We start from the raw sequence: 27164 nt of genomic DNA on the forward strand, positions 1-27164 counted from the left end.
CGCAGCCTTAGCCATACGCCACTGAGCTAAACCAAATCTCTAAAGATGACAAACTAATGCACAAACCAAGAAACAGTGATTTTTTGGAAATTCCACTGCAGCAATGACCTAGTAAATTTCAGCATGCAGGAGGGAGAGGTCTTTATTTAGTTTTTGATGGAATTACTGATTTTCTTCTAGATGTGTTAACCTTTCAGAAGACTGTAGCACACATACTGTGCAGACAAGAGGAATGTCAATAAAGATGTGTTCTTAGAAGAGATCCTGAATGGCCAGAAAAATATTTTGAAAATCAGTTTGTATTCTTGTCTATCATACAAAAAGATCAGAAGTTGGAAAACAGTTCATTTCAGAATGGACAGCCACATGCATCTTAGCCAAATTTTGGTGTTGACAGCTAACACACTAACTCCGCATGAATAAATACTTGATGTTAGAACAGAAAAGTATTATACTGAGTGGCAGATAAGACACACTTAAACAATGCACTCAAAAACTACCTTTTCTTTGAATCCAAAATATGCACCAATGAAGGTTAATGGGACAGAAATTCCAAACCACATTGCCAGGATAGCAACCAGTGTGCCAAAGGGGATGGCAGCTGATGATCCCTTCACCCACAGAATAAGATTCATAATGAAGAAATCAGCGAAGACAATACTGAAAAAAAAACCCAAACAAAAAACAGAATTTTCTCACTAGCAGCGTAAAATCGGAAGAGAATTAAATATTTTTAGGTGGTTCATAAAACTAAAGGATTATGAATATTCACTTGTAGTCTATGCAATATTGTTTCACCACTAATACATAAAAAGTGGTAATTATCACTTGCAACAGCTAATTGTCTTTAATCTTTAGAGTCTTTTAGCAATAAGGCCACTTATTTGGAAGACCTTTAATTGGCTATAAACAAACCGAGGGAACGTGAAGAGCCACTATCATAAAAAAAGTTACATGGTGTGTTTAAGCAAACACTCTCTTGACTGTACTGTACTTTGCCTGCCCTTCCTTTCCCATCACTGCTAATTGTCTGGTAATGCTTTTAAATAGCTCTTTTCTAACAAACCTGTTATTCCTTCTGCCAAATTCAGTCATTGCTGGCAAAACCCACTGTTCAAGATACCACAAACTACATCAGAGCTACCACAGGCTAATCCTAGAAAAAGCTTCTTGTTACAACCAAATCTCTCTTCAGCCATAGGACACAATATATAAAAAGTGAACAAAAAAAAGTGTGCTAGTTCAACAACATTACATCTTTGTACTACTTTAAGAGATTCACAGTTTCAAAGGGAGCTAAGCTACTGAAGCAAGAGTGTGTTATTGCTTCGGTTTAATCAGCATTATACCTTCCATTTTCTCAAAAACATCGATAAAAAGGAAAAAACATTCAGAGTTTACTAAGCCCTAAAGGCTGGTTTTCTAAGTCTGAAGAAGTCCGCTTAGACAGTCTTCTTGCACTTTTAGTACAGAATTGTGTCACAAAGCAAACAACTTTCTCACCCCATTTTATTCCCCTAAACCCTCTATTTAAAAAAAAAACAAAGTTTTTAAAGACTTCTATTTTGGAAATTAAGATGTAGGTCATGCTCTCCTGCACCCTTTCCATATGCTTTCTGAAAATCCTTTCAACAAATGAGACTGAAACCCAGTTTTAATTATTTGAGAGAAGTGATTAAGATTTCAAACATGTTCCATCCAGTAATAAAGCAATAAAATACATTGCCAGGGAACCTCATCTGGGAATCTGCATGGATCCCCACCACCCAGGGTACAGGAGAAGATTCAGTCCCAGGAAGGGGCATTGTAAAATGAACCACTCACTGGGACTCTCATGCAAGAATTCTTTAAGTAGAATTTACACTAGTCTCAGACAAAGCTAAACATTCCATTGTAGTGGACAACATCATGCAAAGAGAAAGCAGTGGGCAAACCATTGCACAAATGGTTCCCAAATATTCCTGTGAGTAGTACCCTATAAATGTGTAATCAAATGCAGTTAAAGCAAACCCTGCATGGTGTATTTTAGACCTTGACCATGTCAGTAATCCAATCTCTGCTTCTCCCCTTCCAAAGATAAAGGAAAAATACTCTGTATATAAACTCAGCCTACTGAGTATATAACTGCCTTGGGCTGTTTATGACATTATGCGGTTTCACTGAACAAGCACAGCATAATCAAGACATCTGTTCTTATTTTACCAACCCCAATCATTCTGCTTCCTCTATGAAACTGAATATATTCTGGAATTTAAATTATCAGCATGATTTTTTTTCTACAGATAAATATCCTCTGCACTGTGAAGATATCTAAATGACAGCAGGGAGACTGAAGCACATTTTGTTTAGGAATAAGATTTCCACATAGAAATACTACAGATTCAGTTGTCACCCAATACATCAGGTTTCATTCGATCCAATTCTAGTTTATTCAAACCAAGCCATGTTTTATTAATTCTATTTTTCATCTGTCTTCATACAAAGATACAGACGTTTTGCTGAAAACAGATCTTGTTAAACTCCATTCTGCAATAGGTTATCCAGAATAAAAATCTGAAGCCAAATTCAAGATATTTACTGAACACAAAATCAGAAAAATTGCTTTAGCTATTCACAATGCCAATAATCTATTATATACATTCTATACATTTATTTTCCACTCTACCACCCACCCACCCAAAAAGCCGTGCCAAGGACTACCTCTAATAGGCAACCTTCTGTCTTAAAGGAACACTTTAAATTACCTCTACGGTTTCCAGTACAATTATATATATTACATTAATTTTAAATTTTATTTTTAGGTACATAGACACAAAAACATACCTGAAACCTTAGTTCCAAATGAAATGTTCCTAAACCGAATTTTAAAAGCTATACATGTAGAGCACCACATTGTTCTTCATGAACTAGTCTCTAGTCCCGTCTTTAGCAAGATTATTCACTGCAGTAGCACACAGCTGCTATTTTAGTCATAAAAATAATTCTGTATAGAACACTAATGTCCCTATTATATAGTTTCACCTGAAGAACATTCCAATATATTCAAGGTACAAAGAACAAGATAAAGTGTTTGTACCAAATTAGTAAGGAACTAAACTTACAATCTCAGACCTAACCCTACTTCCTGTATACTAAGTACGAATAGTGTGACTGACTACAATGGGGATAGGATCTAGCCCTGATTTATAAAGGTGCTCTTAGCAGAATAGCTTTTCCAAAAAGCCACCATAATAAGCCATGCATTTACAACGAAATATAGTCCCTACTAACGTTAACGTGAGTATCTAGAAAATACTGAATGCCGTAATCGAAGAGCTGTTGTATTATATCAGGATTAATTGCAGCAGCAACAGTACAACTGAGTCAATGGTTCACAAATTTTTCCATCTTAGAACAAAAAAACATTTCAGGCCCCACCTCCATAGTGTTGGGACTACTTATGAAGGAAGGGAGGGGTGGTCATGACCCCCAGGTTGAAAAGCCATGTTCTACAACATTATGCAATTTGCAAACTCTCCAAATACAGGAGATTTACAAGCTTTTCTTCCCACTCTAAAATGTTGTGTAGAAAGGAAAATAAAGTAGGGAAGCAATAAAGGCAACAGCACAGCCCCTGAAAGAGTTCTGTGCTAAGAAATCAGTGTTTTTCTTTATTTGTGGTAGAGTTATATACAAGAATACAGGAAAGAACAATTGCATAAGAGTAAGGAACAAAAAGTACTAACCCAGGGCACAACAGAGCTGTCAGCAAAACATTTGTCTTCCACTTTTCACCTCGAAATGCTGAGGAATAAGTAAAAATCATTACTAGAGAGTTTCAAATGTAACACCTCTTACAAATATTTTGCAGTATGACAGCAAGGAGCAGATCTGATATCTGAGACATCAGCTCCAACTTGAATCACATATAATGCCTGGCAATGCTGAATTTAACATGCTGTATCATATGAAATAAGCAATGGTACTTACTCTTATACATTCTAGCAGATACATAACCAGCAGGAGTTCCCAGCAAGACCCACAGTACAACTGCACAGGTCATCAAAGCTCCTCGGTTGGCAGGAGAAAGAAAGCCAAGGCAAGCTAGAACTAAAGATGTGAAAAGAAAGAATAAGCCATTTATCACATTTTATTAGCATATTCTATAGCTCACGCCACAGCGCATAGGTTTATCCAGTTCACTGAGACAGCATATGTGTATGTATACATACGCACACATACCAACTCGTCATAAGTGCACACCACTCTGGGCATAACTGAATTAATGCTTGTGTATTTTTACCGCATACTCAAAAGGCTAAGATTCCTGTGGCTAAACGTCTTCAAGAGAGGCACATGGTTGAAGTCTCTGCTCCTCCAACAACTATACCATGAGATATCAGCTCGGAAATCAGCTTTTAAAAGCTTAAAGAATGATGCTTCTGTAAGAATACATTTATTGCATAGGCAACCATAATAGTTTAATACATGCCATAAGAGTCGTCCAAGAAAAGTAGGCCCAGAGTAGTAAAAAGCAGTGATTTATTTTTTAAAAAGGTAGTTATAAGAAGCATGAAGATAATAGAACTGGATCTTAAGTAACCGATTTAGAAACTTCGAACTCCAGACAAAGGTTATCACAGCTCCCACGATGGACAATGCTTATCTTCAGGAACAAGGTAGACCATCTGGAAAATAAGGTCCCCATATTTAAAAAGGAAAAAAAGGAGGCGGTAGTTTGAGTTCTTGAACAAACTGTAAGGGCAACCCCAGATTTGAAAGGCAGTTATTCAATTACAGACTCTGCAATTAGTGGTATGTGAAATTTTTGTATTTGGAAATAGACTCCAAGAACTGTCATGGATTTGGAAGGACCAATTTATGAAGACACAAAAAGGTAAGTTATTATACTTACATTTAAACACATTAGGAACAGAGAAAAGGATGTTGAACTAGAACTCTGAAAAGTAATGCTCTGTGTGAAATGTTAGTCAGCTAGGAATGCAGTGAGTTAGGGTGGACATATTTACATGTTCTGATCTTCTAACAAAGAAAAGCACTGATGAAGTGGAAAAATAAAGTTGCCATTTTCACTGTTAAAAATAATTCACCAAGTTTTTAAACTCTAAAACAGAAGAAGGCCAACAGAATGATAGAAACCCAGAATTATAATCATATCTTACATTACTGATTTGTTTCACCGACCTGTACAGGAGTACCCTACTCGGGCTGGTCAAAGACTATTGGGATTTTGTTGGTGTGATTCTTTTAAAATTTAAAATATTGAATACAAAAGTTATTCCTCTCCCCATAAGATTTTCATTTCTACTTTTAATGATCAAAAAGGCAGAAAAAATCTTCTACACCACTGTGTAGACTGTATGAAGTCTTATCTTCTAACAGCAAGTTTTCCTTGTTGTTTATTGATAATGGTCTTGGCAGAACAGCTACATAATCAGCCTTCAGGCCACTGGCAGGTCTATGCTCTACGGGAGTCAAAGGCTACAGAACTGATGGTTCCTTGTTCACGCTCAACACCACACAGGAATCTTTATTAAAATTAAAGCTTAAAAACAAGCCAGAAGGGAAAGCCAACATCTTACAGTATGATGTTAAATATGGCAAGAATATATTTTAGAGGAGGATCAAGGACAAGCATATACTGACCCTTCTGCTTAATGACCTATGCTAAAAGGGAAAACAAGCTACCCTTTCCTTTTCTCCGCATAAGATGTTTATAGATAACGGCAAGTATTGAAGGTCAGTCTGAATTTGCTACCATTTTATCTGGACTTCTATCTGTATTTACTGCAGACCAGTTCTCTGGTCTGAAACATTTAATCAAAGAATGTGTTTTTTTGCTTGGCATCAAGATATACAGAAGATAATGTTTTGCTGGTATGTACAATTTAGAACAAATGATTTAATACCAAGTGCTACAAAAATATATAAACGTCAGTATGTGCCAATATTTTACTGTGTAGTAACAAAGGGAGTTGTAAAAGATTTATATGAAACAATTAAGTATAATAATTTGAAGGAGATTACAATGTTATGGCTGTATCTAGGTGTTTGTGCCAAGCTCAAGTTACATGAGCACTGATTCAGTGCCATTTTATTGGCACATACTCAAGTTCTTATTTCAGAATGACTGTTGACTGTTATATCAAATTTATCAGAAAAAATGTGTTCTGAAAAATATTAGAGCTTTGATTAAACGTCTTTGAACTTACCTTACTGGGTCCAAGTATTATTGGACCATGATGAGTAAGTGTGGACTTCTAGTATATTTTTAACAACTTTTAAAAAGGGGATTTGGACTGGGGCTACTTCACTTCTATAGCATGTGAATTAGCCCTAATAGAGAGATGCTGTGATAATGATCAAAACACTACTATTTGCAATAGTGTTATTGCAGACATCTGGGTCATTACTATGGGAAAATGTATTTTTCTTTTCTTAAAAGGAAGGATTTGTAACCAATCAAAAGGACAGACAGCAATGCAAGAAATCATTTCATGTTTCTTACAATTACACTAAGGTGTAAGTATGTAATTTTAATAAACCTTATTATACTTACATAGAGTAATAAATGTCATAATGAAAATTTGCGTTCCTTGACCCAAGAAGACGGATAACAGCATTCCCTTCCTTGGAGGTCTAAATACATCTCCATGAACCAACTTCCAACCAAATTCCTCTTGAGCATCTTCCTGCATAATAGCAACATCTTTATTAAATATACATAATTCAGCAATGAATATAAGCAAAATGTGAAACGTGCTTTCAAAGTTTGATTAACTTTCAGTTTGGCCCAAAGACAGACTAATTGCATTGATTCATCACTCACTGGTTTTACAGTCCCCTCATGGTTTACTGGAAGAAACAGGCAAGATTTATCATGAAAATGCTTGCCTTTGAGAGTGGCAGAGAAACAATGTAATTAGCAAAGATCCTCATAAGGTCAACATGAATGTAAAGCAAAAGAAAGCATTCCATTTAATTTAACTTGGAATACAGCAATTCACATTGGTTTAAATAATTATGCTTTGAGACAAGCAAAAGAGATATCCGCCTCAGTAACAAGAACTAAGTAATGACGGGCTTTTTGCTTTACTTCATAAGTGCAAATTTGGGCTCCCTCTGCTCCAAATATCTTCCCTGTTAATTCTCAAGTTGAGACCATTGTGTTCTTCAACATGTTGCTGTCATGTTGCTAAATAAACTAATGTAGTCTGAGTCTTAGGGAATATCAATCTGGAGGAACTAAGCAGCAGTCAACTCTGAAAAACTGGTGGTTTCCAACAAACTTGGCCCATGCTAAAATAGCTGTGCCCCATTCAGTCAAAGAGTGCTGGGTTCCCTACACATCATCCAGCCTAACTGTAATCAGTAAATATTTCCCTTGGGTGTTTGGTACCAAAATTAAACATTCACAGAAAAGAGGTGGGAAGGAAGGGAAACAGAACTGCATGACTGACAACATCTCTTCATTTCCTATGGAACATTTCATCATCTCCCTAGTGTGAGGAGCTTTGTGTCCACCTTGTTGATAAACAATTCTCAAGAGCTGGGGGTATGCTGCAAGTGGGACTTTTTTTTAATGTGTTTAGAAAACAGTTTTACAGCAAGTGTTATGTCAGCAGGGAAACAGAAACCATAGATCCAGAGTTAGGTAACAGGGAACATGATTATTAAGGTACAACATGGAGGAAACGCTGCCAAACTCAGCATCATAATAAATTCTCCTCCTGGACAGAAGTCTTCTAGTTACTCCTTTCCCAAAAGTACAGTGCACTTTTGCTGTGGGAGTCCACATAAATCTGGTTCTCATTTCCAAAAGCAGGAAGCTTCTATTGTCCTTACTAAGCCTTTTTTCATAAACCAATAAGTAAACAAAGCATTGGTTTAAACGTTGTTGCCTGAAACAAATGCTTATTTTTAATTTACCGAAAAAGAAATGTCCTTTTCCAGGATGGACCTCCTAAATGCACGCCTTCTATGCCAATCCAACAGGGGACAAGGCAAATACTTTCTATTGGCACATTTGGAAAGGTTTAACCAGTGAAAGAACATGAGTTTAATTTCTCATGGAAAATCTGTCAGCAAAAATACTTTCCTTGGAAAACAGAGCAGGTTCTGGTCCCACCACCAACTTTGCTCTGAAAGTTGATGCATTATTTGTGCTGCATGTCTGAAAAAAATCAGATCAAGCTGGGCAGCCTGAGTCCTTGTTTGTCTTATGTGAACCAGAGCACTCCCCACTCAATGGAGCTGGATTTTTAGTAAGCCTACTAAGGAGCAAAGGGGTGGGTCTCAGAGCTCAGGCTCCAGCCCAAGCGTCTGCACTGATATTTTGAGCCCTGCAAGCCCAAGTCAATTGACCCAGGCGCTGAGACTCGCTGTCACAGATTTTTTATTGCAGTGTAGATGTACCCTAAAATACTGTGTTGGACTTAGAGCCACACTGCCTCTGAGAAGGTTCAACTGTTGTTTTCAGTACAACTCCACTAAAATGGGAGTTTCATCTGCCAATGCCAGAGCTAAACCTGGTCCCACCATCTGGATGAAACAGCGGTTAGACCACTATCGATAAAAATTCTATGTCCGACTGCAAGCTTGGTATTTCAAACCTGTAAAACAAGTAGGTTTGAAATATGCAATGTTTAGGCCTTAAAATGAAGAGGTTTACATCTACAACTGACGATTACTAGAAAACAATTCTCTAAATGACAGTTTTATGTCCATGAACCTCATGCTTTAGATTTAAGATGTAGAAGTAGTCCTTTCCCCATCCAGTGCAGAAATCAAATAAACCTGTTAAAAAAATGTTTCATTAAGATTACGATAGGACAGCCGAGAGCACGTTTATTTGTATTTTAAAAAGGAACAAAAGTCGTACCAAATTCACTTCAGGTTGATTAAATTTAACCAGCAAGAGAGGCATAATGATTTTGGTTTTCACCATTACAATGGACTCACAGAAACCTACATATAGTAGTATAGAAATTCTCAGCTTGCCTTTGTAGCCATCACTTGATGCATTACAGGTTTACTTGTTAGTGTCCCTCACAAGACATCCAAGCGTGTGCACAGGCACTCAACATTAAGTTCTTTGAAATATCTGAATAGAACACACACCTCACCTTTGCTTACCCCTAAAGTTTATCCTTCCACATTAAAAGTTTGTCAAATCGAGGTGGGGAACTGAGCCTCTTAATCATATCTGCACCAAATACTCCCTTCTTTGGGGAAGCTGACATTTCAGTAAGGCCATTTATTACTCTCAAAGAGCTGATACGTCTACATATTACTTATACTGACCTCCTAGACTGCATTCAAAACTGTAGTTAATAGATTTTTTCTTCCTAGAAAAGGAGATCTAAAAACCATAAGAGTTCTACTCACAGAAGAGTCAATCTGGTTATATCTTGCAATATCTTTATGAAGAGTCCTTAGTATGATCATAGCCACCATGCCAGATAAGAAGAGAACAATTACGAGGGAATTCATTATGCTGTAGATAAAGAAAAATTCAAAGTTTCTATCCACTTTTTCAGACTTCAGCATATGCACTACATAATATGTGCACATCTGAAGTCTGAAGCACATTTTTGGATATCAAGTTTGTGTGTAAGTAGTTCTGTCAGGTATTTTAAATTTTAATGTTTTCCTACACAGAAAAAATAAATTATAATAGGACATACTACTATAACACAAAACTAGGAAAGCCCCTGCAAAGCCATTCTGCTGAAGAGCAGAGAATACTAGAGAATCTCAACCCAACTGGTTTTTGCCAAATGGATTTTATATATGAAATACAATCAAATCTATGTAATTCCATTAAACAAATTAGTTACATATTAAATATCAGATTTCATGTACGATATGTATTGCTTTTTTAGCATTTATGTACAGCACACATTTTCCTCTTTACTGTACAAATTATACATTAATTCATAAACAATAGATCTTTTGGTACATTCTCTTGCATAAAAAACCTCACTGACTATCTTTCGTATTTAACAGCAGCAGCTAATATTAAAAACAAAACTTGTACAGATAACCTCTATTTGGTAATCAGAGCAAGCCAGATGGTAATGGTAAGAAAACTAATGGGCAGTAACCTTCCAAAAGCTCTGCAGAACAAGATGATAAAGCAACCTCCATGTTTTCACTTTGCTTTTGGATACTAATGGCACATTCCTTTGGTGACATGCAATACTTTAGCTGATCCCAAGAGATCCAAGACTGACAAAAGTTGCTTTACGTATTGAAACAAGGAAGTTCATTTGCTTGGAAACTAACAGACTTAATTTTACATGTAACAGTTACATATCCTGAAAACTGAAGGATAAGATCTTTGTGCTTCACTGCAAGATGTATTCACTCCATAAATTAAAAATTTTACCTAAACCACTGAATGTTGGTATGTGGCATAGACTCCAAAATGTAGTCCCATCTGGAAGCCCACTTGATATCATTTTCCTATAAACAAGGTGAAACAAAATGATTAAACAAAAAAAAAAATGACTTTGGGGGAGTAAAGGTTTTGATGCCACTTCCTAAAGTTAGTGAGTATGCATAATCTACTTGACTCCAATCTTCATTTTACACACAGGTATTTTCCCTGCCTTATACTCTTTAATCTCTTCTTCTGACTGGTTTATTTTATATTTTATGCTTTATTTTATGTTTTGTCCTTCTCTGTCACTTACTTTATAATGTCTATTGCCTGTAATTTTTGAATTATCTGTAATGTTTTTGGGCACAGTTTATATTGATCAGGGTTCTTCTGAGTAAAACTGTACAACATAAAATTGAACTCACCGCTTCATGTCAGTTCATCAAGCTACTCTGTGAAGTTACCATCCCACAATTTGGTAAATGGATCATGATTCACTGGATCAGATTTTCAGAAAACAATGTGCAATTTACTATTTTGGCATCCAGTTGAACTTTTGTATGCGCTGTATGCAAACAGCAAGTGCACAAATGTGTATATTTTTGCACATGCACAGGTCTGAAAGCCCAACCCTTCAAAATGGGTCAAAATGTCAGTCTATCATGGCCTCACTAACAAAAAGTCAGCTGCTGTAGAACAGAGAGCAAATTTCTGTCTCTTCAGTGTGCAGACTGCAAAATCAGACTGATAAAACAGTGGCCAAACTAAAACAATGCAGGTGCGATAACAAATCATAAAGCTATTACTATTTAAGATATGGGCTTAGTTTACTTAGTTTTAAAAGTAAATGTCCTGGATCCATAAAACAGCCACTACTGATTTTACTGGTTTATTAATTTTAAATTTTAAATAAATAAATAGCATTTTTTCCTTAGAAAAATGTATTCTGACTATATCTAAAGTAAAGTTTAAAGGCAGCAAACTGCAGAGAGTCAATTTTAAGTGTACCTGATATTTAAGATGTAAATAGTGACATCTGCTGGAAATACCTGAACTAGCAGGAATTATCGACTTGCTGAAAAAACAAGTGTCCCAAATGCATAATGCATTTTGTAAATTACTGAACAACATTGACATGATAAATTGCAATTTATCCTCAAGATTTAAACATATGTTAATAGACAGGAGGTTCATCCATGTCATAAAATTGGCAAGTCTAAGGAGGACTGGATAGCTTAAGGGAAAAGTGCAAGGCTCTATATTCTATAACCTCAAGGTAGGTTCAAGTTAACTTCAGATGGGTGGATAGTGAAAGCTATCATCATATGACAGCTGTATGGCTGTCTTTGCAAAAAATGAACTAGTGCTCTCAGTCCAATTCCTAGTAGACAGGTGTCTTACATCACAAAAACAAACCATAATTGCCACTTTTTAAGGTAGGCTAAACAGGGGTATCAATTTTTGAAGCAACATGGAAACCGAACTATCCTCACACCCATAAGAGGTTACCTTTCAGATTAGGGTAAAAACACATTCACAAGTACGATTTGCTACTTACTGCCTGTGATGTATTAGGTGAAATAAGGACTGTTTTCAAAGCCACTTATCCAGTAGTTAATTTAGTGCTCGCAAGTGTCTGGGTAAAATTATAACGAAGACACTTTCAAATCAGATGGACAGCAACTCAGTTGACAAGAACTAAAAAAATATGCTCACTATGAACTCATTCATTAAAGTAGGTAAATTATAAAATCAAAAATGTCTCTAAGAAAGTTTATCTATAAATATATTCTCTCCAATATGAGGGTTGCTTAAATTAGCGATCCACTGTGAACAGTGACTATGTAGAAGAGTTACATGAACCAATAGCTCTGTTCCCTGTGTTTAGAGCCAGATCTGCAAACTTTAATGCCAAATCTAAGTTCTACTTAATTTTACTGCTGTTAACACTGAAGAACCAATGAAGCTACAGAAGAGTGATCTGGATTTCATTTCCTTTTTAACCATCAGAAAGACAGGTAAAGTTCCACTTGCAGATTAGAATTTGAGGACAGCTGGATTGCTCTGTTGTAACTGAAAGCATAATTTAACCTGTAACATTTTCATTACTGATGACACATGATCACAGAAAAACCCTGCGTGGCTTTCAAACTCAGAGCTGGTAGTTAAAGCCATCTTTTTACTTGTAAACAGAGAAATTTGCTTCTGGAAATCATTTTTCACAGTGCTCTCCTACTGCATTCTGAACTTTGGGACTGGATGTTTAATATTTTTACCTACAAAACTGCTTACATTCCCAAGTTGTTCCTCAGACATATTAATATTCATAAAACTGTATTAAAACAGTGAAAACATTTATACTGAATAAATACATAACTGCCAGAAAGAACCTGGATCCAAACAATTTAGGAGATTTGTTACTAAAACATTAATAATACTTACTTCAAATTTCACAGAATAAGTGTAGATCAAATCCAGTTTGTTTGTGAATTTACCAGGAATCTCCATAGCGGGACCTCCACAATTTAAATTGTTTTTATCTGTATGTTTGTAGCTAGCAAGACAGAAATTTTAAATAAGATTCATACCTGCTGTATTGGGTAGAGAACTCCTTCAAAATTATTATCTACTTTTTTTGTATCTTTTCCCACCAGTTTTACAATTCCTTTATTGAGAAAAGGCCTTCCAGTTCCCACCATCAAAATGGACTTCACCTCTGAACATGTGAAGGATTTGGTTTGAGGTTTTAGAACAGGGGTGGGCAAACTTTTTGGCCTGAGGGCCACATCAGGGTATGGAAATTGTATGGCGGGCCATGAATGCTCACAAAATTGGGGGTAGGGGTACAGGAGTGGATAAGGGCTCTGGCTGGGGGTGAGGACTCTGGGGTGGGGCCAGAAATGAGGAGTTCAGTGTGCGGGAGGGGGCTCCAGGCTAGGGGTTGGGGTTCCGAGGGGGAGGTGATGTTTCCGGCTGGGGGTGCGGGCTCTGGAGTGGGGCTGGGACCAAGGGGTTTGGAGGACGGGAGGGGGCTCTGGACTGGGGGTTGGAGTACAGGGGAGGGGTGTAAGCGCTCCGGCTGTGGGCTCTGGGGTGGGGCCTGAGATGAGGGGTTTGGAGTGCAGGAGGGTGTTCCAGGCTGGGACCAATGGGTCTGGAGGGCAGGAGGAGTAACAGAGACGGGGCAGGCTGTTGGGCCACAGGGCGGGGGGAGGGGGGGTGAGGGATCTGGCTGGAAGTGCGGGCTCTGGGGTGGGGATGGGGGGTTTGGAGTACAAGAGGGGGCTCTGGGTTGGGATCAAGGAGTTCGGAGTACGGGAGGGGGGAGCTGAGGGCTGGATCAAAAAGGTCTGACGGGCCGGATGTGGCCCGCGGGCCATAGTTTGCCCACCCCTGCTTTAGAAAGTTAGAGCAAACATGGTTCAGCCATTTCTGATTATGCGGATAATAGGAAAATACATCTCCCCATCATTCAACATTCTTGCATAGCCCTGTAGCCAAAACTGACGTGAGGAGAAAGCTGAAATACAATGAAGGCATTGAATAGTGGCTTTTGAGTGTTAATGAGTCAGTTTTATTACCACTAAACATAAGAATAGCCATAAAGGATCAGACCAGTGGTCTATCTAGCCCACTATCCTGTCTTCCAATAATGGCCAATGCCAGAAGCTTCAAAGGAAAAGAACAGAACAGGGAAATCATCATCAAGTGATACACCCACCCCCTATCATCCAGTCCCAGAATCTGGCAGTCGGAGGCCTAGGGACACCCAAGGCGTAGAGTTGCATCCCTGACCATCTTGGATAATAGCCATTGATGGACCTATCCTCCATGAACTTATTTAAATTCTTTTTTGACCCAGTTACAGTTTTAGCCTTAACCAATGGGTTCCTCAGAGTGACTGTATGTCATATGAAGAATACTTCCTTTTGTTTTAAACCTGCTGACTATTAATTTAATTAGATGACCCTCTGGGTTCGTGTGTTCTGTGAAGGGGTAAATAACACTTACCTATTCACTTTCTCCACACCATTCATTTTTACTTTCAAAAAGTAAAGTCAGGAAGATACATCAATGTATTCAAAGATTTACAATAATCAACAGAGCACAGACATTTCTTCAGAAAAACTGAAATTGTTTTATTTCAACTGTAATTTCTAGTTTCGCTACCCATGGTTGAAGACACTGAAGCATATTAAAATGGCGTGTACTAGTAATTACCTTTTTGGATCCAGTCTTGCCATTACCAGTCTTGCTCCAGGCCAGCTTTCATCTTTCCCGCTATGGTACATGATTGTAATGTCAACATGGTTGAAGAGGTAGAAGGTGTCCCTCTTGTGAAACTGAGACTGCAAAATATTACATGTTTGAAAAACATTTCCAGTAGAGAGGTAATACTGTAGTCAAAGATCCAAGTAATCCAAAATAAAAGAATACTGGGGGCTGGGGGGCAGACACAGAAGGGGTGGAGGAATGAGGAGTATTTTGTATATTCTCAAAATAGACATTAGAAAGATAACAAATCTACAAAAAGCAAAGAAAATAACGGTAAAGAATAAACTTTGCATTCCACAAGGTTTAAAACAGTCTACATCAGTCTTGCAAGGTCATCATAAGACACTCCAGTCCAGATTTAAAAGTCTACTCCCTCTATTATCTCCATGTAACCCACACTAACTGTAGCTCTTTGTCCCCCCTCTAATGGCTACAGCAGAGGTCCCCCAAACTGTGGGGTATGCCCCCCTAGGGGGCATGGAGGATCCGGGGGGGGCGTACAGTGGGGCCCAGGCCAGCCCATGGGGGATGGGGAGGGAACACCACCCAGCCACTTCCCCCGCCCCCAGCTCTGCTCCAGTCCCTGGCTCCCAGCCCCACCCCTGGCCCAACTCCAGCCTTGGCGCAGCTCCACACCTGGCCGTGGGCCCGGCTGTCGGCCCCCACTGCAGCGACACTGCAACTCCATTCCCACCCCCAGCCTCAGCCCCTGGCCATGGCTCCGTCCCCAGGCCCACTTCTTGCCCCAGACCTACCCACAGCTGTGACCCTAGCCTCAGCCCCCTTACTCCTGTCTGAGTCCTCCTCCTGGCCACGGTGGGATGCAGATAGGGAGGGGGCAGTGACCCCCAAAAGTTTGGGGACCTCTGGGCTAGAGCATAGAGATGTGAGTACTATCTCTAATCTAACATGTGGTTCTTCAGCTGAATAGTCTATTACTCCTGTGGGAATTCTGCATCACTATGCTTTTGCAGAATTCATGGCCCCTGCAGATTTTTGCTTCCCCGCAGAAAAATGACTTCTGACAGGAAAGAAAAGGGAACCCGCAAAAGCGGTCATGTACCCCCTCCCTGGCAGGGCAGGCAGGTTGGTTTGGGCACCCAGAGCAGCCAGTAGAGACATAAATCACCGCCAGGGGGACCTGGGTAGTCATGCACATGTGAGAGAGACAGACACATTCTGCCCCTCTCGTTCGCCACTGCAGCACACTTGGCGTGGAGGGGCAGGACTTTGGTCTGTTTCTGAAGAGGCAGACGTGGGACAGGCTCTGTTCCCTCAGACAGAGCAAAATGTAGTAGCCTGCCTGCTTAGTTAATTGTTCCCATTGTTCCGAGTGAATTCCCTCAGCAGTATAAAACAGTTGTAAAAATTTTAAGGCTCCTTTACCCTGCTAGAGTGATGTAAGGGAGCCGTATCGTAAAGGACAATTTGGCCTTATAAATGCTTAGTGACTAAATGCTTTAGTGATTAGAACTGGTATAAATTTTTGGACTGAAAAAATTTCCTATCATAATGTGTTCCATGAACTGTTTACTACTGACCTTTCTGGAGATACTCAGTAGCCAGTATAAATTGTGAGTTTGAGTCCCCAGCCCTCACTTGCTCTTCAGTTGCCTATCATGTAATACTGAGCATATGGCTGCATATATTTGTTGACTAATAACTAGAAGTAAAGGGTCCATACTAGCTACATTACTATTAGACAAAGGGGGTTTGGTGATTTCCCTCCAATGCTCCCCACTCCCATTCTCCATCCATTGTATTGTAGTTCAAATAAATTACTAAAATATTTTAGATCTATCATTCAATTTCCTCAGATGACTGATCCAGAGGTGATGTTAAATTTACACTAGCAAACTTTCTGATCATTAATCACGATTGGTGCCTTTCCACTGGCAATAGCCATGATGGAAGCTGCAGTGCATATCAAAACACCTAGTTCTGTAGCCATAATTAGCCACTGGTAATAACAATGCAGCGACTTTTTTTAAAACCCCATACTGAGTCCCCTCTATTCTATAGCTTCCATCATTGCAGCTCCAGGATCAATCGCAATAAATGACAACAACGAAGTTTACTATGTAGACAAAGCCTAACATAACTAAGTCTGATTGAACTTTCCTTTCTGCCCCCATTCCCATTTCCTTTCTGCCCCCATTTTTTCCCCCAAAAGAGGTTTGTTTGCTAATAGCTTGTCCCAGAAAGTGTTAGTGAAACTAAGTTAGCCTCAGTTTCAAAATGCCTTCAAAAACACTTCCATCTCACTCCAACCCACTTCCCCAGCATTTCAATTATTCTTAGTAATGTGCCTTGCACCCAGAAAGATTACCTGAATTTTCCAGTAAAAATGCCCTCTTCCTCTCATACTTTGCTGCAGATTAATCTGTCATTATTCTGAAAGCACTCAGATCAGTATTCTTCTAGGATTCCAACAAAAGTAACATTGGGGAGTTCTAGTGTTGAAATATCTGATCCTTTAAGATCCAGTGACTCTGGAGTCTTTTCCTTCCCCAATGATCAAAATCCTTGTATTATTGGCATAGTGCTAGTTTTCGAACATTTTGCTACAACTCTCCAGTAACTATGTATTTAGTCACTGGTTTGTTTTCTTTGGCATTTTGTGCAGTTTAAGTATTCTAAATTAAGGGCTTTGGAGGCACTGAAAAATTAGATATGCAGTAGCCCTGTTGGCATATTCTATTATCCCTCTTTAAAATTTTTTTTTTGAAAAAGGGGGGTCACACGCAATAATTGGTTCTAAATTTAGGTAGGATGGAATATGTATTTTGGTGTATTTTTAAAATATACTGGAACGATGCATAGCATTCTACCACCTTTGCAATTTAAACTTATAGGCATAACTACTGTGTTCTTCTTTGCCCATATGACAGTTACTTCCCTGGCACAATGCCATATAAATATATTTAATCCATTCATCTATACACAGACATTACCAGGCTATGACATCCACTGCTGCAGAAGCACTGTACAGCAGAGTTAGTGCTTTATCCAAACATGTACACTTTATAAATAGGCTTGTATTACATACTGATCTCTCTGGGAAAATCATCTGGTACTTGTGTATCAAAACCCAGAGAAGTTTAAGCTTTGGAGTTTTCAACTTGCTATCTTTGATTCAGTCAATATGCATTTACCAGCCAATTATTAGATCTATTACTGTACATATTTAATCCACAAAATATTGTTCTCTTGATGTATTCACGTATGAGCCCTGTTATAACAGCATTACTGTGACATCAAGTTTACAATATTCCCCTACACTACCCCTGGAGGAACACCGCGCCACTGCACGGGCGCAGAATTCATGTCATCCACAGACTGCTTTGCTTCCCTGCAGAAAAATGACTTTGAGAGGAAGTAAAGGGAAGCCGCAAGAGCAGTCTCTCACCCCCTGCCCCCAGCAGCCGGCACAGACGTAAATCAGCCCGTGGATGGGGGGGACTGTGCATGCGTGTGGGGGATATGTCAATCACTACCGGGGGGGGGGGAGGGGCACGGCTGGGCGTGCAGACATGCGAGCAAATGAGAGAGAGAGAGAGACACACACATACACAGTCCTTCTAGCTCGCTATTGTGACATGCCCAGCATGGAGGGTCAGGGCTTCGGGATGTCTGGAGGTAGGTGTGAGGCAGGCTTTGTCCCCTCATGCAGAGCATAATGTACTCCTGGGGGAATTCTGCATGACTGTGCATGTGCATAATTAATGAGTCACGCATATTTTTATTTTTTTTGCGCAGAAAAAAATCTTCTGCTAGAACGTTGGTGCAGTTCCATATTTTGCAGCCCAGAGGTCGCTGTGGCGCCAGAACAGAGCAGCAGCTCCCAGACAGCTAGGGAAGAGAAAGAGCATGCAGATCCTTCCTAGCAGCAGGCCCAGTCAGGAGAGAAGGGCTATTGGGGGGGAGGGGGATGATAACACGGGACAGACAGAGTGGGGGTGCTGGGGGGTCAGACAGGGGCTCATAAGGGCTAGTGGGGGAGGACATACGGGGGCAGGGGCTGAATGGGAATGGAGGCACAGGGCCACAGATAGGAGGGAGGTGCAGGGCCATGTGAGCAGAAGGGAAGGGGGTGCCGAGCTACAGCAGGAAGTGAGTGGCTGATTGCGGGCACAGACACACGGGGAGGGGATGCAGGGCCACATACAGACAGGGGAATGGCTGAGTGGGGGAACAGACACATGGGGATGGGAGAGAGGGGCAGGGCCAGATGGTGGGAGTGGGTGTCTGAGTGGGGATGTAGGGACCCACGTGGACAGCGGGTCCAGGACACATGGGGACAGGGCAGATGTTCCTGATTGAATGGGAGAGGCTAGGGGTCAGCCAGGATCTGAATGGGGACAGCTCCTTAACAGTCCCTCCCCGCCCCATAAAAAAACAAAAACACCACCACCACCACCAAACAAAACAAAAAACCCACTGTTCTGTACTTTTCCCACCCATACCCAACAACCCTCCAAGTTCAAACCCAGGCTCCTTCAGAGCAATTACTTCCCTCTTCTTCAGCTCCTCCATTACCCCTGAATCCCCCAATCCTTTGCACTGCTTCTGATGGGTGCGGGAAATACAGCTCTGTATTGTAGTTTAAATGAATTATTACTCAGAGTTCTGTATTAATATGCCTAGTAAGGAATTTGTCAAAAAAACATTTTCTGAATCTTTTCTATGAATCGTTACAGACATACTTGTTGACAGGTATTTTGAAATAAATTACAAAAAATAATTTTGATGTGATTATATGGTGTTATTTTGACAAATAAAATATGCAGAATTTTAAAATAGTGTGTCCAGAATTTTTAATTTTTTGTTGCATACTTTATTTTTTGGGGACAGAATTCCCCCAGGAGTAATAATGTAGCAGCCTGCTTGCTAAGTTGTTTCCATTGTTGTTAGTGAATTGTTCCCATTCTTAGTGAATCTCCCCAGAAGCATAAAACAAGTGTAAAAGTTTTAAAGCTCCTTTACCCTGCCAGAGTGGTGTAAAGGAGACATTGTAAATGACAGTGTAGCCTTATAAATGCTTATGGTGCTTCAATGATTAGAACTGGTCTAAATTTTCAGACAAACTTTTTCCAGTCAAAATGTGCTCCATGAACTGTTTACTTTTGACTTTTCTGGAGATAGTCAGTAGCCAATATAAACTGTGAGTTTGATACCCCAGCCCTCACTTACTCTTCAGTTGCCTATATCTAATACTGAGCATATGGCTACATATATTTGTTGACTAATAACTAGAAATAAAGGATCAAACCTAGCTACATTATTATTATTAGACAAAGTGGGTTTGGGGATTTTCTCCAATGCTTCCCACTCCCATTCTCCATCCATTGTATGGTAGTTTAAATAAATTCCCAGAATTTTAAAATATTGTGTGCAGAATTTAATTTTTTGGCGTTGAATTCCACCAGGAGTACTAAACACACTTGCTGCTAACAATTATTTTCTCCATCAAAGCAGGGTTTGACAAGTCTTTTCACAATTCTGACTAAACTACGTATATTTAACTGCCATTTTTGAGTGTTATACATTTGTCAACAAACACATCAATACCTGTTTCTTGGTGTTTTCTGGAAGGTTTCATTCCTAGTAAGATCTTGCAATAAGCTGCATGCAGCACGAGCCCCATTAAAGTCAGTGGGGTTCTGCATGAATGCAGGGATTTGCCTGCATGGAGCAGGATCTGGGCTCAGGTTTCAAAGCACTACTGCTTCTGAGTTAGGGAAGTGGCAGAGGAGCATATGGCATTGACTTTGTCAGAAGAGAGAATGTTTTTCCACCCTTACGGAATTTGAAAATCTGCACAGATTTTGCCCAAACTTGATTAAAAATTCCCCTCAGCCAGAGCCTAAACATGAAGTTTCGTCCGAAAATTTCAGAAAGTTTAAATCCATGCTATACCAGGAATTCATGTTTGAAGGTATTTTGCACCCTTAACTATAGTGTTTACTACAAGCTGCAGCAGACAACCACATAATGTATATAAATGAGGAATGTTTGATTACATATAGGTGTGCTTACCTTTGTCAATGGACATACTGACAGGTTTCAGAGTAACAGCTGTGTTAGTCTGTATTCGCAAAAAGAAAAGCAGTACTTGTGGCACCTTAGAGACTAACCAATTTATTTGAGCATGAGCTTTCGTGAGCTACAGCTCACTTCATCGGATGCACGAAAGCTCATGCTCGAATAAATTGGTTAGTCTCAAAGGTGCCTCAAGTACTCCTTTTCTTAATGGACATACTGTAGATCTTATTTAACTATATTTGTGTTTTGTATATCAAGCCTGTTTTACACTCTGTAAGCACACGGTTATTTATTAAAAACAAAAAAACATGACAAAGACTTATGAGGACATGACCCAAACACTACAGCTTTGTAGCTAGACCCATATCTGGCCATATTAAAGAAATAAGCTCTCACCACTTACATCAAGAACGCAAGCATCTTTAACTCTGCCATCTGTAGTAATAAAACATCCTATTGGAAATCCCGGATTACAGTACTTGTGTTCATCTTCCACTTGATAACACCATGTTACAGGCATATTATCAATAATCCTAGGCAAAGAAATTTTAAACAGGCAACTCCTTAGTAAGAAATATCTAATTATTCCATTATTTTTAAGTTATATTTCATATGCAAATAAAAAACAGGATTTTAGTTAGGTCTCAAAGAATAATATGTTACAGGACAATTACTGGAGAGAAGATAAAAAGTGTCACCTCTCAGAACAACTCATTACATTATGCTAATTTTCATTTTGCTGTTCACAGTTCAAAACAGGATATGTCTGAACTCACCAGTGATGCTGATAATTCAATTGCATTCCTTTCTTCAAAAAAGCCAGTTTATTTTTGTCATCACTTTTTTCTGGGTCATATGATTTTGTACAAGCTATCTTGCAGGTTTCCGCTTTGTTAAACGTAAACTGTTACCAAAACACACACACACACACAGAGCAATTTTAAAATTTTGCTCCTAAAGTACCTTTTTAAAAAGCCATTATTTTTCAATCAAAGTCTATTTTTAATCTAGATCCTAGCCTATCCCACTAAAAAGAATTCTTGAAGCCAAAGTTTGTTTCATATCAGTAGTTTCAACTCAGTTTGAGAACCAGTGCTTATGTACAACCTATGCAAAATATTTCATCTGTACATTCCGAAAAGCACATAAATCTCTACAACAATTAGAATACTCCAAGTAAACAACTATTTGAAATGTTAACCATAAGGTTTTTAAAAATAATCCACTTGCAAATTGATAAAGTATTGCACCAGTAAAGAGATCACATTAGCTTTACTTAGCACAGTGCATCATGAAATTACCCATGTTGCCAACAATGCCCCTTTTGTATACTATGGTTTAATTTCAGCTGCTATAGAGCATGACAACAAACCATGAGGCAATGCAGGCAAATTTCAGTAGCACGGTAGACATTTCCTGCTGAAGTGCACTTTTCCATTAAGGAAGTGTTTTCACACATTTATATTTCTAATCTGGTTTTACAGTGTGGTTAGAATTTATAGTTGTGTTAGTTAACACATGTTACAACACAATTAAAAATCCTAGGATATAAGCCCTAAAAGCGAGAGAAAGTTACTGCTCACAAGTATTCTGAATGGCTTGTGGGCCATTTTTAATATTGCCACATCACACCAATAGCTCTACCAAATTGTGTGTGTAAGGGTACTGAGGACCAAACTAACCTCCATAATAGGTTGTCCAAAATTTTGCACATGTGTACTTGAATAATCTCTGTAAAATATACAGTTAAATACTCTTGGAAAAAATGTGTTAGCAGGTTAGGATGGAATTCTCAATTCCCATGCACTAAGTTAACAATGACCAAGATACCGATTTATAGTGATAGTACAAAATCCTTAGTTGTTATCTCCTTGCTTTCTATCATCTGATTATTACTGAAGGAGAGATTTTTTTTTAAGACTGTAATTATCAAGTGTAACCAGAATAACTTTGGATGGCTAGAATAACCTTATATGGTGATGATGCTATTCTTTCTCCAAACAGGATTTGTCCAAGATTTTCGGAAGGTCTTTTTTCTATCTCATCTTGACAGAAGTCAAAACTGAAAAAAATTAGAGTCTTTAATATTAATACATTTTAGGCTGAAATTTACGGTTTCAAAATAAATCAATTTGTTAAGCTATATCCTTGATACAGGAGTTTTCAGGAGGTGTTTTTTTTTTTTAAACCAACAATCCTTAATATACCATTGAAAGTCTGACTCCAAATGCAGACAGATTAGGTACAATTCACTGCACAAAGTAACTTTTTTAATCAGTCACCAATGCACTCCATAGTTCAAGCAATATTGTTTAAAATATATACTGTAAGATTGTAGTCAAAGTTCCGTTTTCAAACTGCAACTGAAGTAAGATAAGTTTCAGGCTAAAAGAAGTAAGAAAATCATACAAAGCACTATTCATGTTCCTTCCATGACATAATGCCAAATGAAGAACGATTTTAAAAAAAAAAAAAAAGATTCCTTATAGATGGAAAATAATTAACATGGCAAGTGTGTATATTCTGTAGAGGGACAAATCTGATGGCTTTTATCCCAGTATGCAAAAACGATCCATTCACCTGTCCAGAAGTTCTCCTTTACTTGAAACAGCTAACGGTAGGGAAATATAACTATTCGTGATCTCTGTGGGTACATCTATGTTATAAAAACACACTTGAAACTAGTGAATAAGAAGCTTTTCCTAACCAGTGTGTGAGCCGAGGCCATCAATTTCTGCAACATTTAATGCAACACCTGTACTGCTGTCTTACTGAGCCAGCCTCCAGTATCTCTGCTGCTATTCATTGCTTTTCCAAGGAAGAGCATAGTAAAGTTTACAAGAATACCACTTGTTATTTCCCCAGCAGTAAAATTTAAGAATCACACAAATTTCTCATTTCTACTTGGCAAAGCTACCAGCATCAGCAAAGGCAGGCAGTGACATTCTTGAGAGAAAAGGACCAAAAAATCCCCCCAAAAAACTAAAAACAGAGGCTGTGGGTGTAAGAATAATGAAGACCTCCTTCCTCTTCACAGCATCCAGGAGGCACTGGGAGAAAAGAGACAGAAAGCTCTGGTCTTACAGCAGATAGTGGGGTGAATTTCAAATTTATCAGCTATCTAATAGATGTCTACACAGAATTCCAAAGCAGGACCCAGGGACAAAACCCCAAAAGAAAACCCAGCAACTTCCCCTCTTTCCCAATAGTATAGGGGTAGAATTACTTAGCAGGACATAGCTAGTGAACCCTTATAACTGATAACCCTACCAATTGTCATCTTTCATACCTATCTGAGTAGTAGGCTTACTCCTCCAGCTAGCAAGTGTCTGACAGTTCTTTCAACATATTGAATCAAGTTACAAATCACATTACTTTAGTTTATACAAATATAAAGGCGAGGATAGAAAACACTTTCAAACACTCTAGAATCATACTATAATGTACTTACGCATCATATTCATAAGGTAGAACTGATTCTACTGAGTCCAGTCTATTCACAAAGAGCTCAATTTTTGACTAAAAGAATGAAAAAGAATGTAAGCAACATACACTGTAATACAAGAAAAGGCAACAGGGCTTTTACCCATGTGAGAAGTATCTTAAACTAGTTAAACCCATTCTAAGTTTAGAAAGACTCTTTTTTTATCCTTTACACTTTGCTGTGCAGTGCTAGGAAGACTCACGTTAAAGACCTTGACTAAACTAAAAATCTTTGCAGTTTTCCAGTAGTAGCACAATAATAGCTAGCACTAGTCACTTGTGTAAACACCAGTGCAGACAAAACTCAGGTTTTAAAAAACAGTGGTTAAAAACTCTCTACCTACATTAGCACTTACCAGGTTGCTAGCATAGCCCAGCCGCACCACTGACTGAAAGACAGGTATCAGGTTTTCTAGTAGAATGCCCACTTTGCAGAACTGAGCAGGAAGTTCTCACATTTTTATGGCACCACATCACAAAAGAAACTGACAATTTTTCAGCACCATATGGTCTCTAATGACAGCAGAAACCAGCATGTTGTTTGAAGGGCTCAATGGCAGTAAGACACAACATCATAATGCACAAGCAGTCTTGCCCTTCCGCCAAGTTTCCATAGGTGACAAGTTTGAAGCAAGAGGATTTCTGGTCACCTAACAAATGGTTGGAAACATTTTAAAAAAAAATGTTATCATGCACACAAATGTGTGGATAACACCTGGTTTTGAAGTGTTCCCAGAAACTCAGATCAATGGTCCACCTAGCCCACTATCCTGTCTTCCACAGTGGCCAATGCCAGAGCCTTAAAAGGGAATGAACAGAACAGTGCAATTATCAAGTGATCCGTCTCCTGCGGCCCAGTCCCAGCTTCTGGCAGTTTGAGGCTTAGAGCATGGTGTGCATCCCTGATCATCTTGGATAATAGCCATGAACCTATCTAATTTATTCTGAACCCAGTTATAATTTTGGCATTCACAACATAACCTGGCAATGAGTTCCTCAGGCTGTGTGTTATGTAAACAAGTACATCCTTTATTTTGTTTTAAACCTGCTGCCTATAAATTTCAGTGGGTGACCCCTGGTTCTTCTGTTCCATGAAGGGGTAAATAACACTTCCTTATTCACTTTTGTTACACCATTCATGATTTTATAGACTTCTATCATATTCCCCCTTAGTCATCAAAGCTGAACAGTCCCAGTCTTTCTAATCTCTCCTCATATGGAAGCTGTTACATGCTCAATCTTTTTTGTTGCCCTTCTCTGTACCTTTTCCAATTTTAATACATCTTTTTTGAGATAGGGTGACCAGAACTGCATGCAATGTTCAAAGTGTGGGCATACCATGGATTTATAAAATGTCCTTATAATATTTTCTGTCTTATTACCTAGCCCTTCCCTAATGATTCCTAACATTGTTAGCTCTTTTTGACTACTGCTGCACATTGATTAGATGTTTTCAGAGAACTATCCACACTAACTTCAAGATCTTTTTCCTGCATGACAACAGCTAATTTAGCCCTCATGGTTTTCTACGTACAGTATGCTATTCAAAGAAACGCTGCATTGTATGACAGATCCACTGTTCCTCTGAGAGCCAGCTTGCTCTCACCCAGCACCTGGCCAGGGTTGACAGGCAGGTTCAACACCTTATCTGCACCAGAGATGCTAAAAGCCATGGGATGTATCCCCGTCCTAAAAACCCCACCACAGGAAAGAGAGAACTGGGTGTGAAAGGGGTGGGGCTCTCTCCTCCCACCACAGCCACTTGCTGCCCCATGGATCCCTAAATTTGACCACTGAGAAAGGGTCATCACCCCCCTCCCTTATGGGCCCTACTCCATACCCAGCTGGGCACCCCCTACACCCCTCCCACCCACACATACCCCAGGCACAGGGCCCTACTCTACAGTCACCAAGAAGCCCCCTCCAAATCCTCCCATCCCATCCACACAGGACCCTGCTCCGCACCCAACGACGCGCCCCCTACAAACCACCCCCCCCCATATGGGCCCTACTCCGCACCCAGCCGGGGGCCGCCCTACAAGAGCCCCCCTGCCCCCCAGCCCTTCGCAGGGTGCCTCAAGCCAGGAGCCCCCACCCGCAGGGCTCCCCAGCGTCCCCTGACAAGCGATGCCCGCCCCCAGCAGCGCCGAGCCCAGGAGCCCGGCCCAGCCAGGGAGCCGCGGGCGCCCACGCAGGGCTCCCCGCGGGCCGCTCTCACCTGGCAGCTCTCGCTCTCCTTGGCGGGCTCGCAGAAGCTGACGGGGGCCAAGCCGGGCAGGTAGAAGGCGGCGCAGAGGGGAGCCGAGCAGCCCAGCAGCAGGATCCCGGCAGCCAGCAGCCTCATCGTCCCGCCTGCTGGGAAGGGAGGAAAGCCCGAGGCGGGACCCGACGAAGCTGCACCCAGCTCCAGCGCAGGGGCCGAGCTCAGCGCCTGGCCGGGCGGCGTCACAATCGCGCTACCCGGCGCCTGCGCGCCTCGGCCTCCTGCCACGGCACCAGATGATGAGGCCCCGGGCGCCATCTTGAATGCGGGCAGGGTAATCCGTGGGGGCGACCCCGTGCCTGAGGCGAGAAGAAGGAACAATGGCCCCGCCCACCCGTTATGACGTTAAGCGCCTCCTCAGGTGGTTGCCTGATACCTTCCTCTAACCTGGGGGGGGAGGGGAGGTGAATGCCAAAGGCAATGGCTGTGGGCTCTGTCCATGTCCCCATTCGCTTCCCTTCCACCCCCCAGCCCAAAGAATAGCTTCAACAGGGTCCTTGCATCCCCAGTGCACCTTCCTCTCTCACCTCTGCCCTCACATCCCCACAGACTCCTACAGCACCATCTCCTCATTTCTGGGCTCACAACCCCATGGCCCTATGGCACCGTCCCCTCAGTTCTGTCCTCACATCCCCATGTCCTCATAGCACCATCCCTTCATAACTGTCCTCACACACAGCACCATCTCCTCAGCTCTGGCCTTGCACCCCCATG

General features: G+C 40.2%; 1 protein-coding gene across 1 annotated transcript in view; it reads right to left on the reverse strand.

Annotated features, from left to right (window-relative positions):
* LOC144270620 (transmembrane 9 superfamily member 2-like) overlaps positions 1-26708 on the reverse strand; it is a 41319-nt gene extending 14611 nt beyond the window's left edge. Inside the window, exons 1-13 of the mRNA XM_077827224.1 lie at positions 26406-26708; positions 24156-24223; positions 22673-22766; positions 21481-21608; positions 21108-21237; positions 14606-14733; positions 12827-12938; positions 10391-10467; positions 9388-9496; positions 6560-6692; positions 3970-4089; positions 3726-3783; positions 501-660 (exon numbers count right to left, since the gene is read on the reverse strand). Coding sequence (XP_077683350.1) covers positions 501-660; positions 3726-3783; positions 3970-4089; positions 6560-6692; positions 9388-9496; positions 10391-10467; positions 12827-12938; positions 14606-14733; positions 21108-21237; positions 21481-21608; positions 22673-22766; positions 24156-24223; positions 26406-26708 — 1620 coding nt within the window. The remainder of the gene's footprint in view (positions 1-500; positions 661-3725; positions 3784-3969; positions 4090-6559; positions 6693-9387; positions 9497-10390; positions 10468-12826; positions 12939-14605; positions 14734-21107; positions 21238-21480; positions 21609-22672; positions 22767-24155; positions 24224-26405) is intronic.
* Between the last annotated feature and the right edge of the window lie 456 nt (positions 26709-27164).

Source organism: Eretmochelys imbricata, chromosome 9 (genome assembly GCF_965152235.1).
Source record: "Eretmochelys imbricata isolate rEreImb1 chromosome 9, rEreImb1.hap1, whole genome shotgun sequence".
NCBI lineage: Eukaryota > Metazoa > Chordata > Testudines > Cheloniidae > Eretmochelys > Eretmochelys imbricata.